Genomic DNA, 16,641 nt, shown 5'->3' on the forward strand with positions numbered 1-16,641 from the left:
GCCAGTGAACTTTATTGGAGTCCTCTAGTTTAGGCCTCCTACCTGATTTCCCAAAACAAAGTCCCAAACATATCTTAAATATGGACTTTGGAGTATCAGAAAACAAGAGAATAGGGGCCTTACCTCACCAAATCTATTGTTTCTGTGTTCTGTAAGGAAGCTCAGAGAATGGCATATCTCCTACCCAGGTATGCAAGCCAGAGATCTGGTTGCCATCTTCATGTCTTCCCTATCCTTCATTCCTTACCTTTGGAGATCTTCAGTCACTAATATGTATCCATTTGTCTCCTTCTTATCTGTTATTCTATCTACTTTTTTCCAGCTCCATGTTGCTACCTCAGTTCACATCTGCAATGTCTCACATTGATTACCAGAATTCCCTGCCTCTAGGCTCTCTCAAAACCATTTAACTCACTGCAGACAGATCCATCTTTTCAAAATGTATATTTGATCATGTCACTTCTCTGCTTTCAATTTCAATTACTCCCCATTGTCTTCAGAATGAAGACCAAGCTCCTTACTACATATTTCTCTAGCCACATGTCTTCCCACTCCCTGCCATCTGTCTCCCAGTCTTACTGAAATATTTGTACTTCCATAAAGAGGGCTTACTTTCTTGCTTCCAGAGCTTTTTACAGTATCATCTTCTCTCTCTTATGCTTCTATTGTATCTTGTATTTGTCCCTGTCAGAACACTTATCACACAGAATTGAAAATGACTATTCTCATGCTTCACTTTCCCATCGGACTGTAAGGTCTTTGAGCGTAGGGAATGTTTCTTATTTGCCTTTGTGGCCTGGGTGCGCGACACTCAGTAACATTTTTGAACATATGAATGAGTGATGTGAGAATAGATGGATCATGACAGGAATAGATCAAATTGGACATGAGAGCAAAGTTGAGCGAAAGGGCTGAATAATAAATGTAAAAAATGCCTGTTTTAGTATTGTTTTCACTATAGCAGTGGTCCCCAACCTTTTTGGCACCAGGGACCGGTTTCGTGGAAGACAGTTTTTCCACGGACCGGGGGCGGGGGCGTGGGTGGATGGTTTTGGGATGATTCAAGCACATTACATTTATTGTGCACTTTATTTGTATTATTATTACATTGTAATATATAATGAAATAATTATACAAGTCACTATAATGCAGAATCAGTGGGAACCCTGAGCTTGTTTTCACTTGCTACTCACTGATAGGGTTTCGATATGAATCTGCAAGCAGTTGATTTATTATGGTCTCTGTGCAGTCAAACCTCTCTGCTAATGATGATCTGTATTTGCAGCCACTCCCCAGTGCTAGCATCACCGCCTAAGCTCCACCTCAGATCATCAGGCATTAGATTCTCATAAAGAACGCACAACCTAGATCACTCACATGCGCAGTTCACAGTAAGGGGTCACGCTCCTTTGAGAATCTAATGCCACAGCTGATCTGACAGTAGGCGGAGCTCAAGCAGTACTGTGAATGATGGGGAGCGGCTGTAAATACAGATGAAGCTTTGCTGGCTCACCCGCCACTCATCTCCTGCTGTGCGGTCCTGTCCATGGCCCGGGGGTTGGGGACCGCTGCAATATAGCGTCTGCCTGTCCCCCATCTGCATTCCTAATAGCTTGAAAGTTTTCATCACCCAGCCATATTTTCACTGACCCTTCTCACTCATACTAGAGCATTGCCCATCTGCTGGCAGTGAGCAAAGTAGCTCTATATTTATTAAAACATTTACTTATCCACAGTTTGGTTATCTTTTAAGGTTTTGGAGGTACAGGACAATTTTCATGAATAACATGTATGTTATTAACCTTAATTGCAACTTTTAGAAATAGAGCAATTTTATGTCTACCTTGAAAAATTGTGTCCTAATAGGGTGACTTTTACTGGAAAGCCTTCTAAATGAAAATAAATATATTTGAGAGCTGGGAATGACTCAGGTTTTGGAGGGGTAACTGAGAAGTAGGGTCAATATAGTTGGTAAATAGAGGTGGAGGAGTATTTAAGTTTACAAAGTGCATATAAAAAGTATCATGATCATTTAACATTGGAGAAGGGGATTACTTAATTAAATGCATGGCAGATAAATGTAAATGAAAATTTTTTAAAAGCCTGCACTTCATCAAATAAAGTATGTTTAGCTTTCGTGTTCACAATCCCAAGAGGCTATAGAATTTAATGACAAGATAGTATTGTAAAGGGAGTAAATAGTTTTACTAATGATACTCACGTACAGAAATGAGGAGTCGTGAAATATATCAATTCAGGACGCTGTTGGTCACTGCAGCATTTACTTTTTAAAAATTCCACTTTCCCCCTGAAGAGCTGGCTTAGAGCCTAATGGGTTAGTTCATTTTTCTCCAGGGCATTAGGTATAGGCCATTCCCAGCAACAAAACGTTGGACTTGATCTGATGTGGCAAGTCCTACCTTCTAGGAAGTAATGTATGCCTCTGGAACTAATGGAAAAACTTGGCATGGGAATTTGAGCAACAATTCTTATCTCTTTAAATATCACAATTAATCACTTAATGTAGAGTGTCCTAAGAAAGCATTTGTGCAGGATACCACTCTGCTTTTTAAATGTTACTTTTCTTTCTCTCACATAAAAGAGAGATTGTATCATTTAAAAGTTACTCAAGATTTATTCTTAGATCTGCAGCTTTGTTTAAGAGCTTTTCCAGAGGCAAAATGGTATTTTCTTTCTCTAAAAGAAGGGAAAGGGGACCGGAGAGGAGTTCCCCTTGATGAACTGAATATTTGGAATACTTGCATAAAACAGCAGAGTGTGTGGCAGATCAACTGGTGTATGTTTTCAAAGAAAACATAAATTTCTTATTTAAAAAGACCTAATGGATTCTTTATTAATACAATCAACTGGATAGGGAAACATAAAGCATAAAGTGACTTTTAACTGTATTTAAGAGTATGTTTTTCTTAAAAGAAAGACTTCTCATTGGTAGTAAAATAACATTGATGATAAGCATGTGCTGAACTAAACTATACCAAGATGTCTGGAGACAATAAGTTGGAGGAAACATGCTGTATATTAAAGAATAGAATAGTTAATCCATTATTATGGTGAATTAGAGTTTAAATTGGTACATTTGTATAAAACTGTAATCTGAGACATACTTTGTTTTATATACAGATGACAATTTTTGGAGTTCTGTTTAAATTTTGGCCTCAGTTTTGTGAGTTTAGGAAGAACTTAACTGATAAAAAAATTATGAGTGTTTTGGAGAGAAGACAAGAATATCGTAAGCAGGAAAAAAAATCGGTAGTCACGGAAGACGAAAAATTTGCAGAGGTGAGACAAGAATCATTTTGGGTTTAATCAGACTTTTAAAAGTTATGTGATATGTGTAGAAGAATTTAGGCTGAGCAAAAATACAGAGAAGTTATAGAATACAGATTTTAGTGGTTTTTAAAGCCTTCAGTCAGAGGTTTCAGACTTGTTTTTGAATTTTAAAAAATTTATCTCAAATGTCATCTCTTCTATGTACCTCTCTTGGAGAACTCTTTATATTGTCTTGTGAATAAATTTTTGCATTTGTTTTTCTCACTGGACTGAGATCCTCAAAGATACCATCTGTCTTATTAAACAGTTCTACCACTATCCAGCACATGCTCAATTATAAATTATTGTTTACCAAATAAATATGGGAATTAATGAAAAAATACTATGTACTGGGGGCAGCATTTTCAATATTAAAATTAGAGAATGATATATGACTGTGAAATTTACAAATGTAAGTCATAAACTGTCCAGCCTGCCTGTTTGTCTTTTAGTCTGACCATTCATTTATCAGTTCCTCTATCTTTATATTTATCTATTTTCCTTGACTTGAAAAGGGATAACAAGTAATATATTTCATCTTATTTGTAAGTTTATCCCTATTGTGTTTTTAAAAAGAAATTTAAAAGATAATCTAGGGGCTTCCCTGGTGGCGCAGTGGTTGAGAGTCCGCCTGCCGATGCAGGGGACACGGGTTCGTGCCCCGGTCCAGGAGGATCCTACATGCCGCGGAGCAGCTGGGCCCGTGAGCCATGGCCGCTGAGCCTGCGCGTCCGGAGCCTGTGCTCCGCAACTGGAGAGGCCACAACAGTGAGAGAGGCCTGCGTACCGCAAAAAAAAAAAAAAAAAAAGATCTAAAGATATAAAAGTAATATAATTATAACACCCATATTTGCACAGGTCAAAATAAACACTGTTAACATTTTCCTCATTTGCTTTTCATTTTTCCTTAAGAAGTGAAATACTGCAGAACAGTAAACTCTCTTAACTCCAGCCCTGAGTTCTATTACCCTCCCCATCTCCAAGAGCAACCATTAAGTTTGGGGTATGTTCTCACAGCTCCTTTTTAAGATAGTGTTTTATGTGGTGTATGGAGTCATAAACAATCCAGAGGACTGTTTTGTGTGTATTTTAACTTACGTAATGGTACCATATTTTATTAGTCTTCTCAGGCTACCATAGCAAAATATCAGAGACTGGATGGCTTAAACAACAGAAATTAATTTCCTCATAGTTCTGGAGACTAGAAGTCCCAGATCAAGGTGCCAGCTAATACGATTCTTGGTGAGATCTCTCCTCCTGGCTTGAAAATGGCCACCTTCTTGTTGTGTCCTCACAAGTTGGGGAGAAAAAGAGTTCTCTCTCTCTTCCTCTTCTTATAAAGCCACAGTTTCTTTGGATTAGGACCCTACCTTTATGACCTCATTTAACCTTAAGTACCTCTTAAAAACCCTATCTCATGATACAGACACAGTGGAAGTTAGGGCATCAACATATGAATTTGAGGAGACACAATTCATTCCATAGCACATATTGTGCTTTCTACATCTTGCATTTAAAATTCAATTTTGTCTTTTAATTCTACCCACACTGCTCTACTTAGATCTCATTTATTCAGTTTAATTGCTGCATTTCCATCATATGAATAAATATACTATTTTTATTTAACTTTTTTTTTTTTAAGTTTTGGCTGCGTTGGATCTTCATTGCTGCACACGGCCTTTCTCTAGTAGTGGTGAGTGGGGGCTACTCTTCGTTGCGGTGCGCGGGTTCCTCATTGCGGTGGCTTCTCTTGTTGCCGAGCACAGGCTCTAGGTGTGAGGGTTTCAGTAGTTGTGGCTCGCGGGCTCTAGAGCGCAGGCTCAGTAGTTGTGGCGCACAGATTTAGTTGCTCCGCGGCATGTGGGATCTTACTGGACCAGGGATCGAACCCGTGTCCCCGGCATTGGCAGGCGGATTCTTAACCACTGCACCACCAGGGAAGTCCCTAACTATTTCTTTATTGTTGGAGTTTTTTCAATTTTTACCATTGCAAACAGCACTGCAGACAACATTCCTGTAAACGTCTTCATATTCACATGTATAAAAATGTTTTTGGAATGGCTGAGTAAGAGAGTATGAGCGTGTGTCAATCTATATTCCTACTTCTCCCCATTTGGTTTGTTCAGACTTTGAAATTTTTGTCAGTCTGTTGATGACAAGTGGTATGTCATCATGCTGATGCCTTTATTTACGTTCACCTAATTATTAGTAAGGTGGAACAACTTTTCACATGTTAACTATTCAGATATTTTGATCAGGATTGTAATGAATATATAGGTCAGTTTGAGAATTGATGTCGTAACAATACTGTGTCTTCTGCTCCATGAACACAGTTTATCTCTGTTTAGTTATTCTTTCATTTCTCTCATCGATGATTTGTCATTTTCAATGACAGGTCTTGAGTATATTTTGTGAAATTTATACCAAAGTATTTCATGTTCAAAATAATGCTATTGCTATAATATTTTTAAATTTAAAATTCCAAATTATTTTTTAGAAAAATTTTTATTTTGAAATAATTAACATTCACAGGAAGTTGCAAAGATAGTAGAGAAGTCCCATGTACCCATCACCCAGTTTCCCCCAGTGGCTACACCTTACATTAACTATATACAATAGTAAAATCAGGAAATTGATATTGATACAAGGTGTGTGTATAGTTCTATGCCATTTTGTCACATATGTAGATTCAAGTAACCAAAACGATATTCAAGATGCACCACAAAGACGTCCCTCATGACTATAAGTCATATCCATCCAATTACCCATTATAATGTCTGTTAGCCATGGATCTGTTCCCCATTTAGAAAATTTTGTCGTTTTGAGAATGTTATATAAATAGAATCGTACAATATGTGACTCTTTGAGACTGGCAGTTTTCACTCTACATAAATACCCTTGAGATCCATCCACGTTGTTGTGTATATCCGTAGTTCGTTCTCTTTAACTGCTGAGTAGTGCTCTGTGGTACATTGTACCACATTTTAACCATTCACTCATTAGAGGACATTTGAGTTGGTTTCTATTTTGGGCTATTACAATAAAATGCTAATGTAGTCACTCTTGCCTTCTTCTTCTCCTCCTCCTCCTCCTCCTTCTTCTTCTTTTATTTGCATGCTTTTATTTAATAATAGCTTTACTGAAATTTAATTCACATACCATAAAATCCACACTTTTAAAATATACAATTTTGTGGTTTTAGTATATTTACGGAGTTGTGCAACCATCACTACTACTTAATTTTAGAACATTTTCATCACCTCCAAAAGAAACTGTGCCCATTAGCAGTCACTCCCCTTTACTCCTTCCCTCTCAGCCTCTGGAAGCCACTAATCTACTTTCTATATCTGGACATTTCATGTAAATTAAATCATACAGCATGTGGCCTTTTATGGCTGGCTTCTTTCACTTAGCATGATATTTTCAAGGTTCATCCATTTTGTAGCATGTTTCACTACTTTATTCTTCTTACGGCCGACTAATATTGTACTATATGGCTGTACTACAGTTTGCTTATCCATTCATCAGTTAATGTACTTTTTGGCTATTATTAATAATGCTGCTATGAACATTCTGTACAACCTTATGTATAGACATGTTTTTATTTTTCTTGGGACCTAGAAGTTGAATTGTTGGCTCCTTTTGAGGAACTGCCAAACTTCTGCAAAGCTACAGAACCATCTTGCTATCTTGATTTTCACATGGTATATTTTTCCATTCCTTTACTGCCTACATCATTATATTTTAATTAAGTTTCCTGTAAACAGCATATAGTTGTGTCGTGGTGGTGTTTGGTTTTTGTTTTTAGTCTACTCTACGAATTTCTGTTTTTTTAATTGGTGTATTTAGTCTGTGTATCTTTAATGTCATTATTGATTTGTTAGTTCTTAACTCTGCCATTTTATTTTTTGTTTTATTTGTTCCCTGTTTCTTTTGTTCTATTTCCTTTGTCTCGCATTCCTGTGGATTTACTTGAACATTTCTTAGAATTTCATTTTGCTGTATCTCTGTTTGGATGTTTCAGTGGTTGCTTTAGATATCACATTATACATGCATAACTTATTGCAGTCTGTTGGTTTTGACATTTTACCAGATTGAGTCTAGAAACTACCTCCCTTTAAGTCTCTTTCCCCTCACCTGTTTATAATTATCCTATTTCTCAACATATATTGAGAACCACATCAGACAATTGTATAATTTTTTCTTCAACCATCAAACATAAATCAGGAAACTCAAGGTGAAAAGTCTACTGTATTTACTCTTACTTTTGCTCTTGCTATTTTTCTTCCTTTTTGATGTTCCAAGATTTATTATTTTCTTCTTTCTTTTTTCCCTGTAAGTAAGGTATTGTTTCTCACTCACTGCTTTCAAAATTCTTTTCTTTGTCTTTAGTTTTCAGAATTTTGATTATGATGTGTCTTGTGCAGATTTCTTTGGGTTGATTCTGTTTGAACATTACTCAAGTTCTTGAGTCTGTATGTTTATATCTTTTGCCAACTTTGGAAGAGGGGAATTTATATTCATATTATATATGTGTGTGTATATACGTATATGTACACTTTCTTTATGATCGATATTCATGAACCCTTGGGTACCTTATAGCTTCATTTCTGAGAGATTTTTATTTTTTTCAGTCTTTTTTTAAGTTCAGTAAACTGTCATTTTACACTGGCTTTTAAAATTTTTTTATCTGTTTCTGTTCTGAGTTTCTTTTTTTTAACATCTTTATTGGCGTATAATTGCTTTACAGTGGTGTGTTAGTTTCTGCTTTATAACAAAATGAAACAGCTATACATAAACATATATCCCCATATCTCCTCCCTCTTGCATCTCCCTCCCACCCTCCCTATCCCACCCCTCTAGGTGGTCACAAAACACCGAGCTGATCTCCCTGTGCTATGTGGCTGCTTCCCACTAGCTATCTCTTTTACATTTGGTAGTGTATATATGTCAATGCCACTCTCTTACTTCACCCCAGCTTACCCTTTCCCCTCCCAGTGTCCTCAAGTCCATTCTCTACTTCTGCATCTTTATTCCTGTCCTGCCCCTAAGTCCTTCAGAACCCTTTTTTTTTAAATTAGATTCCATATATATGTGTTAGCATATGGTATTTGTTTTTCTCTTTCTGACTTACTTCATTCTGTATGACAGACTCTAGGTCCATCCACCTAACTACAAATAACTCAATTTCGTTTCTTTTTAATGGCTAATATTCCATTGTATATATGTGCCACATCTTCTTTATCCATTCATCTGTCGATGGACACTTAGGTTGCTTCCATTTCCTGGCTATTGTAAATAGAGCTGCAGTGAACACTGTGGTACATGACTCTTTTTGAATTATGGTTTTCTCAGGGTATATGCCCAGTACTGGGATTGCTGGATTGTATGGTAGTTATATTTGTAGTTTTTTAAGGAACCTCGATATTGTTCTCCATAGTGGTTGTATCAATTTACATTCCCACCAACAGTGCAAGAGGGTTCCCTTTTCTCCACACCCTCTCCAGCATTTATTGTTTGTAGATTTTTTGATGATGGCCATTCTGACTGGTGTGAGGTGATACCTCATTGTAGTTTTGATTTGCATTTCTCTAATGATTAGTCATATTGAACATCCTTTCATGTGTTTGTTGGCAATCTGTATTATCTTCTTTGGAGAAATGTCTGTTTAGGTCTTCTGCCCATTTTTGGATTGGGTTGTTTGGGTTTTTTTGATATTGAGCTGCATGAGCTGCTTGTAAATTTTGGAGATTAATCCTTGTCAGTTGCTTCATTTGCAAATATTTTCTCCCATTCTGAGGGTTGTCTTTTCATCCTGTTTATGCTTTCCTTTGCTGTGCAAAAGCTTTGAAGTTTCATTAGGTCCCATTTGTTTATTTTTGTTTTTCTTTCCATATTTCTCTAGGAGGTGGGTCAAAAAGGATCTTGCTGTGATTTATGTCATAGAGTGTTCTGCCTATGTTTTCCTCTAAGAGTTTGATAGTATCTGGCCTTACATTTAGGTCTTCAATCCATTTTCAGTTTATTTTTGTGTATGGTGTTAGGGAGTGTTCTAATTTCATTCTTTTACATTAAGCTGTCCAGTTTTCCCAGCACCACTTATTGAAGAAGCTGTCTTTTCTCCATTGTATATTCTTGCGTCCTTTATCAAAGATAAGGTGACCATATGTGCGTGGGTTTATCTCTGGGCTCTCTATCCTGTTCCATTGATCTGTATTTCTGTTTTTGTGCCAGTACCATACTGTCTTGATTACTGTAGCTCTGTAGTATAGCCTGAAGTCAGGGAGCCTGGCTCCTCCAGCTCCATTTTTCTTTCTCAAGGTTGCTTTGGGGACCTCCCTGGTAGTGCAGTGGTTAAGAATCCACCTGCCAATGCAGGGGACACGGGTTTGAGCTCTGGTCCGGGAAGATCCCACATGCTGCGGAGCAGCTAAGCCTGTGTGCCACAACTACTGAGCCTGCACTCTACAGCCCACAAGCCACAACTACTGAAGCCCGCGAGCCACAACTACTGAAAGCCCACACGCCTAGAGCCTGTGCTCCGGAACAAGAGAAGCCACTGCAGTGAGAAACCCATGCACCGCAACAAAGAGTAGCCACCGCTCACTGCAATTAGAGAAAGCCTGCACGCAGCAACAAAGACCCAACTCAGCCAAAAAGAATAAATATATTTAAAATAAGTAAAGTAAAAAAAAAAGATTGCTTTGGCTATTTGGTGTTCCTGAGTTTCTGCATTTATGATTTGGAGTATTTCATATATGAAAATGTTCGTGTAGGGATATTTTATCCACTTTGGACTCCTATGTTAGAGTTTTCCTCTGATTCATGATTAGATTTCTTGGACAGTAGTGTCATCAGCTAAAATCTTGGAGTTCTCATTTTCTGTTTTATTCTTGTAATGGTTTTATATGCATATCACCTGCCATTTTCCGCTCATTTTGAAATGTCTTATATTTTCCTCAACCACCAATAATAGGGAGCAATCAGAACTCTTATACACTATGGATGGGACTGTACATTGATAGTCACTTTAGAAAACAATTTGACTTTATCCAGTAAATTAAAAGATGCACTTAGCCTTCAACTTATCAGATCTCCTTGAATAATTTATGGACACAGATATCAGGAGACATGCACATGGTTTATAGCACCCATGGCATTCTATAGCAAAAAAATCAGAAGCTATTCAAATGTCTGTTAACAGGAGACTGGAAAAACAAATTCATGTAGTAGGATACTGTGCTGTGATGGAAAACAAATAAACTAACCACAATAATAAACATAGATGTATAGCAGGAGTATAATGTTGAGTGGAAAATTTTCAAATGAATAGAACCAGTCAATTCTGCTTATATAAAGTTAAAATTCATATAAAACTAATCAGTACAAATGTGGGAAACTATAAATAAGAAAAAGGAATGATAAACGTAAAAATTCAGTATAGCAGTTACCTTCATGGGTTGGGTGGAGATAGATGATGGGATTGGAGAATGACACAAAGGGGAGCAGAGGTATTGGTGATATTGCATTTCTTAAGCTTTGGTGGTATTGTTGTTATTCATATCTTATGTGAGTGTTATAAATGTTTTTGTAAGTATTTAGTATATAACATTTTTATATGAATGGTGCTACAAAAAATTATCATATTTTCAGAAGCTTATCTTTGGTTGATATATTCTATCATCCGGAGGTTGAGGGTATTTCCAGTACACTCAGGGAATGAGAATCAGGGAAGACATAAGAGTGAGAAAATAGGAAGAGGTGTCTGCAAAATCTTGCTTCTACGGAATCAGTTCTTCAGTGTGGCTTCACATATTTTTGTAGATGTATTTTGAGTTCTTTAACCATGGAGCAAATATATACACATATATATCCCATGTATGGAAATGAAATGTTATTAAACTTAAATATAATTATTTTTGGATTATTTATTTTAACAATTTCTGCAGTTATTTCCCTTCCAGTGGTTTAGGTGATAAATGATAGATCAAATAATACAAAAGCTGATTTCCCCCTCAAACCAACTATGCATCTGGCCCAATCTATGTAATCTGACAGAAAACAGAGTTCACTGAATAAAAATCCTCTCATTTACCTTCTCCAGTCCCTGAGGCAAGTCCATGTCTGACTGAGCTGCTTGAATGTGATCCTAAGTTGGTAGGCTCAGGAAGGAAATATATTTGAAGGGTTGATGTAGGGAGAAAAAATCAGAATGTTGTCTAACATGTATGCTTGGAGCTCTTTTCTGATTCCACCTGTGGCACATGAATAACTTCACCAATCAGATGAGTCTCACGTGAGTCTGCTGCATTTTCTACTAATGTGGCCTAAATATTCTCTCTAAAGAGCTTCCCCTCCTAATCCTTTTCCTGCTTCTTTCACCAGACTTTTACTGATCATCTACTACATAGAGTTTTATTGATCATCTATTCATATTGATCCCTACTACATATGCTAGGGATATGAATATAATTTATATATAGTGTAAGGATAGATAGATACACACATACACTTAACTGAAAAGAATATAAACAAAAACTGAAATCCCAGAAAATGAGGAATTAATTATTTGTGGGGGAAAGGTAAAGGATCTCAAAGAAAAGGTAAATTTGAGTTAGTCTTAAATAGTAGGATTTTAACAAATGGTTCTAAATATATACTTATTGAATAAAGGATATAGAAGTAAGGAGGATATAAAGATCTCTTACTGTATCCTAAACACTTAGGAAGAACTTCACAGCTCTCTAAGTGTCATCCCAAGTATTTTCAGTTTGCTTAGATATATGATAAACATATTGTCTGAAACAAAAGTTGAAATATACAGTGTGATGAGGGTAGAGAAAATCTGAAATTGCTGCTTTTTCAGAAAATCCAAGATGTATCTTTATATCGTCCATATTATACTTCAGTTATGGAAATGCAAATGTCCTTAAGTGATCTTCTGATCTGTCCATATCTGTCAACTGGTAACTGCTAATAGGGTTAGGTACAAATGTTGACGTTCGTTTTGTAGGGTGAATAATCCTAAAGAAAACATAGGAATTCTACTTCTGAATATTCTTATTTTACACAATAAACATATTGCCATCACTTATTAGTAACTACAAATTTTGCACATGCATTTATTTTAACACAGAAAGTGTAAGCTAAGGAAGACCAGTAGAGTCGACATTTGTTCCAGGATTTTATTGTCAATGAAGACGTATGAGGAAATGTTGGAAAAAGTGAATATGGGAAACTCATAATTTTTTTTTGTAACGTGAAAATGTGTCCTCTGAAAAAAATCACTTACTATGAAAAATATTGGATTTCCCTAGGTAACCATGGGCATGACTCATAACCCTCTTAACCTCAAATTCATCTATCACCTACTGGTGATGATATTAATCTCATATGATTTGAGAGGGATTCATTGAAATGATATGAATAGAAGAACATGTAAGGTATTCCTCTATACAATTGTAAGGTATCATTTGATCTGAGATAACATAGTATAGTGGTTAGGAGTGCAGTTTCTAGAGTCAGACTGCCTGGTTTTGAATCCTAGCCTTATCATCGATCAGTTCTAATATCTCAGGGAAACCAGTTCACTTCCAAAAACCTCTTTTTTTTTCAGGAAAATGAAAATAGTAATAGAAATTACATCACAAGGTAGAATTAAATATAGTATGTGAAGAATAATACATGTCATAAAGTAAATGTTAGTTATTATCTTTTTAATATTGTAGCAGTAATTGGCCTTCTTTATAATAAAAATACTAATATCAATTATATCCTTCATCTCTCATTCTTATAAAGGAATCAAATGAAACTGGGTAATCTGAAGAAAGTTATGACAGGAGAATCAATCTCATGGAAAACTTTCATGTAGTTTAATATCAAATACTTAAAATGAACAGTGGCAAATTCATTAACAAAGGATCAGTAAAATTTTTTAAATTTTAAATGGCAAAAAACAAGGTTAAAAGACAAATTGGGAAAACATAAAATGTATGATATGTTATAAAAATAAATCATAAATACTCTTAACAAAAAAAATAGGGCAAAGGGCATCAACAGGCAATTCTCAAAAGAAATACAAATGATTAAAAGCATTAAAAGGGGGCTTCCCTGGTGGCGCAGTGGTTGAGAGTCTGCCTGCCGATGCAGGGGACACGGGTTCGTGCCCCGGTCCGGGAAGATCCCACATGCCGCGGAGTGGCTGGACCCGTGAGCCATGGCCACTGAGCCTGCGCGTCCGGAGCCTGTGCTCCGCAACGGGAGAGGCCACAACAGTGAGAGGCCCGCGTAACGGAAAAAGAAAAAAAAAAAAAGCATTAAAATGTGTTCAACCTCAGTAGTAACCAAAGACATGTAGACTGGCAAAGAAGAAAATATCCAGTGTTGGTTGAGGGTATGAGGAAGAGGCCTGCAAATTCATGCATTATTGGAGAAAGTGTAAAATGGTGCTTTGTTTCTGAAGGGCAATTTGACAACTTTTATTGTTTAAAATGTTCATTCTTTTTAATCCGGCAGATAGACTTCTAGACATTTATTCTAAAGGAGAGAATTTTAAAAGTGCAGAAAGATGTTTGTGTACAGCATTGTTTATAATAGTAAAAATTTTTAATGACTTAAATTTCTAATAGCAGGTATTGGTTAAATCATCTATGGTACATTCCTTTACTAGAATATTATTCACCTGTTTAACTGATAATGTAGTTTATTCTTTAATCATTCAACAAATATTTGAGTGTATGAGACCATTCAGGTCTTCTATGATGGCACAGTGCTTAAGAATCTGCCTGCCAATGCAGGGAACACGGGTTCAAGCCCTGGTCCGGGAAGATCCCACATGCCACGGAGCAACTAAGCCCATGTGCCACAAGTATTGAGCCTGCGCTCTAGAGCGCAAGAGCCACAACTACTGAGCCCACGTGCCACAACTACTGAAGCTCACATGCCTAGAGCCCGTGTTCCACAACAAGAGAAGCCACCGCAATGGGAAGCCCGCACACAGCAAGGAAGAGTAACCCCCACTCGCTGCAACTAGAGAAAGCCCGTGTGCAGCAATGAAGACCCAACACAGCCAAAAATAAAATAAAATAATTTTTTTTAAAAAGACCATTCATCCAGTGAAAATGATGATGTAATTTATGCATTCCATCATCCAACAAATATTTAAGTATATACTCTGTGTTCTGCAGTAGGCATACTTGGTGAATGATACAAAGACCCTGCCCTTATATTCCTGTTCTTTATTTATTCACAGAGAAATGTTTTCATGATATTTTTCATGAAAAAGCAGATTTTAAAAGTTTGTATACTGTGATTCCATTTATATGAAATTTAGCTAATAAAATATCAATATTCAAGTTACAGATTATATCTAAGCATTTGTCTAGTGAGAAGTTTGGATGGATGTTCATGAAAATGTAGTGGTTTTTCTTGGAAGCTAGAATTTGGAGGTGATTATTACATTCTACTTTATAATTTCTCTCATTTATTTTTTAATATTTTTATATTAGTATGAAAGAAATTAAAGATCATAACAGTAGAATATGTCATATTCATGACATTGACTTGATGAAACCTTGTGGTGCGGTGCTTACCACAAAATATTTTTTCATAAGATGTTATGACTTCTGAACTGTTAAGTTTATGTTAATATAGTGTTACCCATTTTTTGGAATAATTTAATTTAATATAATTACAGGATGGAATCAAACAATATCCAAGTACTTCAGGATCTGCTATCAAAACAGCTGCTTTAATCAGTGACGCAGGTTTAGGCCAGCAAGGGTACGGCCAACAGGTAAGCAGGAAAGATATCACTTCTTCTGTAGAGCAATGGATAGCAGAATGCAAAGGATCATGAGAGATTACTACAAGCAACTATATGCCAATAAAATGGACAACATGGAAGAAATGTACAAATTCTTAGAAAAGCACAACCTTCTGAGACTGAAACAGGATGAAATAGAAAATATAAACAGACCAAACACAAGCACTGAAATTGAAACTGTGATTCAAAATCTTCCAACAAACAAAAACCCAGGACCAGATTGCTTCACAGGCGAAGTCTATCTCACATTTAGAGAAGAGCTAACACCTATCCTTCTCAAACTCTTCCAAAATATAACAGAGGGAGGAACACTCTGAAACGCATTCTATTAGGCCACCATCACCCTGATACCAAAACCAGACAAAGATGTCACAAAAAAAGAAAACTACAGGCCAATATCACTGATGAAAATAGATGCAAAAATCCTCAACAAAATACTAGCAAAGAGAATCCAACAGCACATTAAAGGGATCATACACCATGATCAAGCAGGGTTTATCCCAGAAATGCAAGGATTCATCAATATACACCAATCAATGTGATACACCATATTACCAAACTGAAGGATGAAAACCATATGATCATCTCAATAAATGCAGAAAAAGCTTTTGACAAAATTCAACATCGATTTATGATAAAACACCATCCAGAAAGTAGGCATAGAGGGAACGTACCTCAACATAATAAAGGCCATATATGACAAACCAAGAGCCAGCATCGTTCTCAATGGTGAAAAATTGAAACTATTTCCACTAAGATCAGGAACAAGACAAGGTTGCCCACTCTCACCACTATTATTCAACATAGTTTTGGAAGTCTTAGCCACAGAAATCAGAGAAGAAAAAGAAAAGGAATACAAATTGGAAAAGAAGAAGTAAAACTGACACTGTTTGCAGATGACATGATGCTGTACATAGAGAATCCTAAAGATGCCACCAGAAAACTACTAGAGCTAATTAATGAATTTGGTAAAGTAGCAGGATACAAAATTAATGGCCAGAAATCTCTTACATTCCTATACACTAATGATGAAAAACCTGAAAGAGAAATTAAGAAAACACTCCCATTTACCATTGCAACAAAAAGAATAAAATACCTAGGAATAAACCTACCTAAGGAAACAAAGACCTATATGCAGAAAACTATAAGACACTGTTGAAAGAAATGAAAGATGATAGAAACAGATGGAGAGATATACCATGTTCTTGGATTGGAAGAATCAACATTGTGAAAATGACTATACTACCCAAACAATCTACAGATTCAATGCAATCCTTATCAAACCACCAATGGCATTTTTCAAAAAACTGGGACAAAAAATTTCACAATTTGTATGGAAATACAAAAGTCCCCGAATAGCCAAAACAATCTTGAGAAAGAAAAACGGAGCTGGAGGAGCCAGGCTCCCTGACTTCAGAGTATACTCTAAAGCTACAGTAATCAAGACAGTATGGTACTGGCACAAAAACAGAAATATAGATTGATGG

At 36.4% G+C, this 16,641-nt stretch overlaps 1 protein-coding gene across 5 annotated transcripts in view; it reads left to right on the forward strand.

The window, feature by feature from the left end:
- RGS22 (regulator of G protein signaling 22) overlaps window positions 1-16,641 on the forward strand; it is a 165,950-nt gene that overhangs the window by 134,844 nt on the left and 14,465 nt on the right. For 4 of the 5 annotated variants that reach the window (XM_067711622.1, XM_067711623.1, XM_067711625.1 and 1 more), the window contains exons 23-24: window positions 3,142-3,300; window positions 15,026-15,124. In XM_067711622.1, coding sequence (XP_067567723.1) covers window positions 3,142-3,300; window positions 15,026-15,124 — 258 coding nt within the window. The remainder of the gene's footprint in view (window positions 1-3,141; window positions 3,301-15,025; window positions 15,125-16,641) is intronic. The other variant, XM_067711624.1, reaches the window with a different exon arrangement.

This window comes from Pseudorca crassidens, chromosome 17 (genome assembly GCF_039906515.1).
Source record: "Pseudorca crassidens isolate mPseCra1 chromosome 17, mPseCra1.hap1, whole genome shotgun sequence".
NCBI lineage: Eukaryota > Metazoa > Chordata > Mammalia > Artiodactyla > Delphinidae > Pseudorca > Pseudorca crassidens.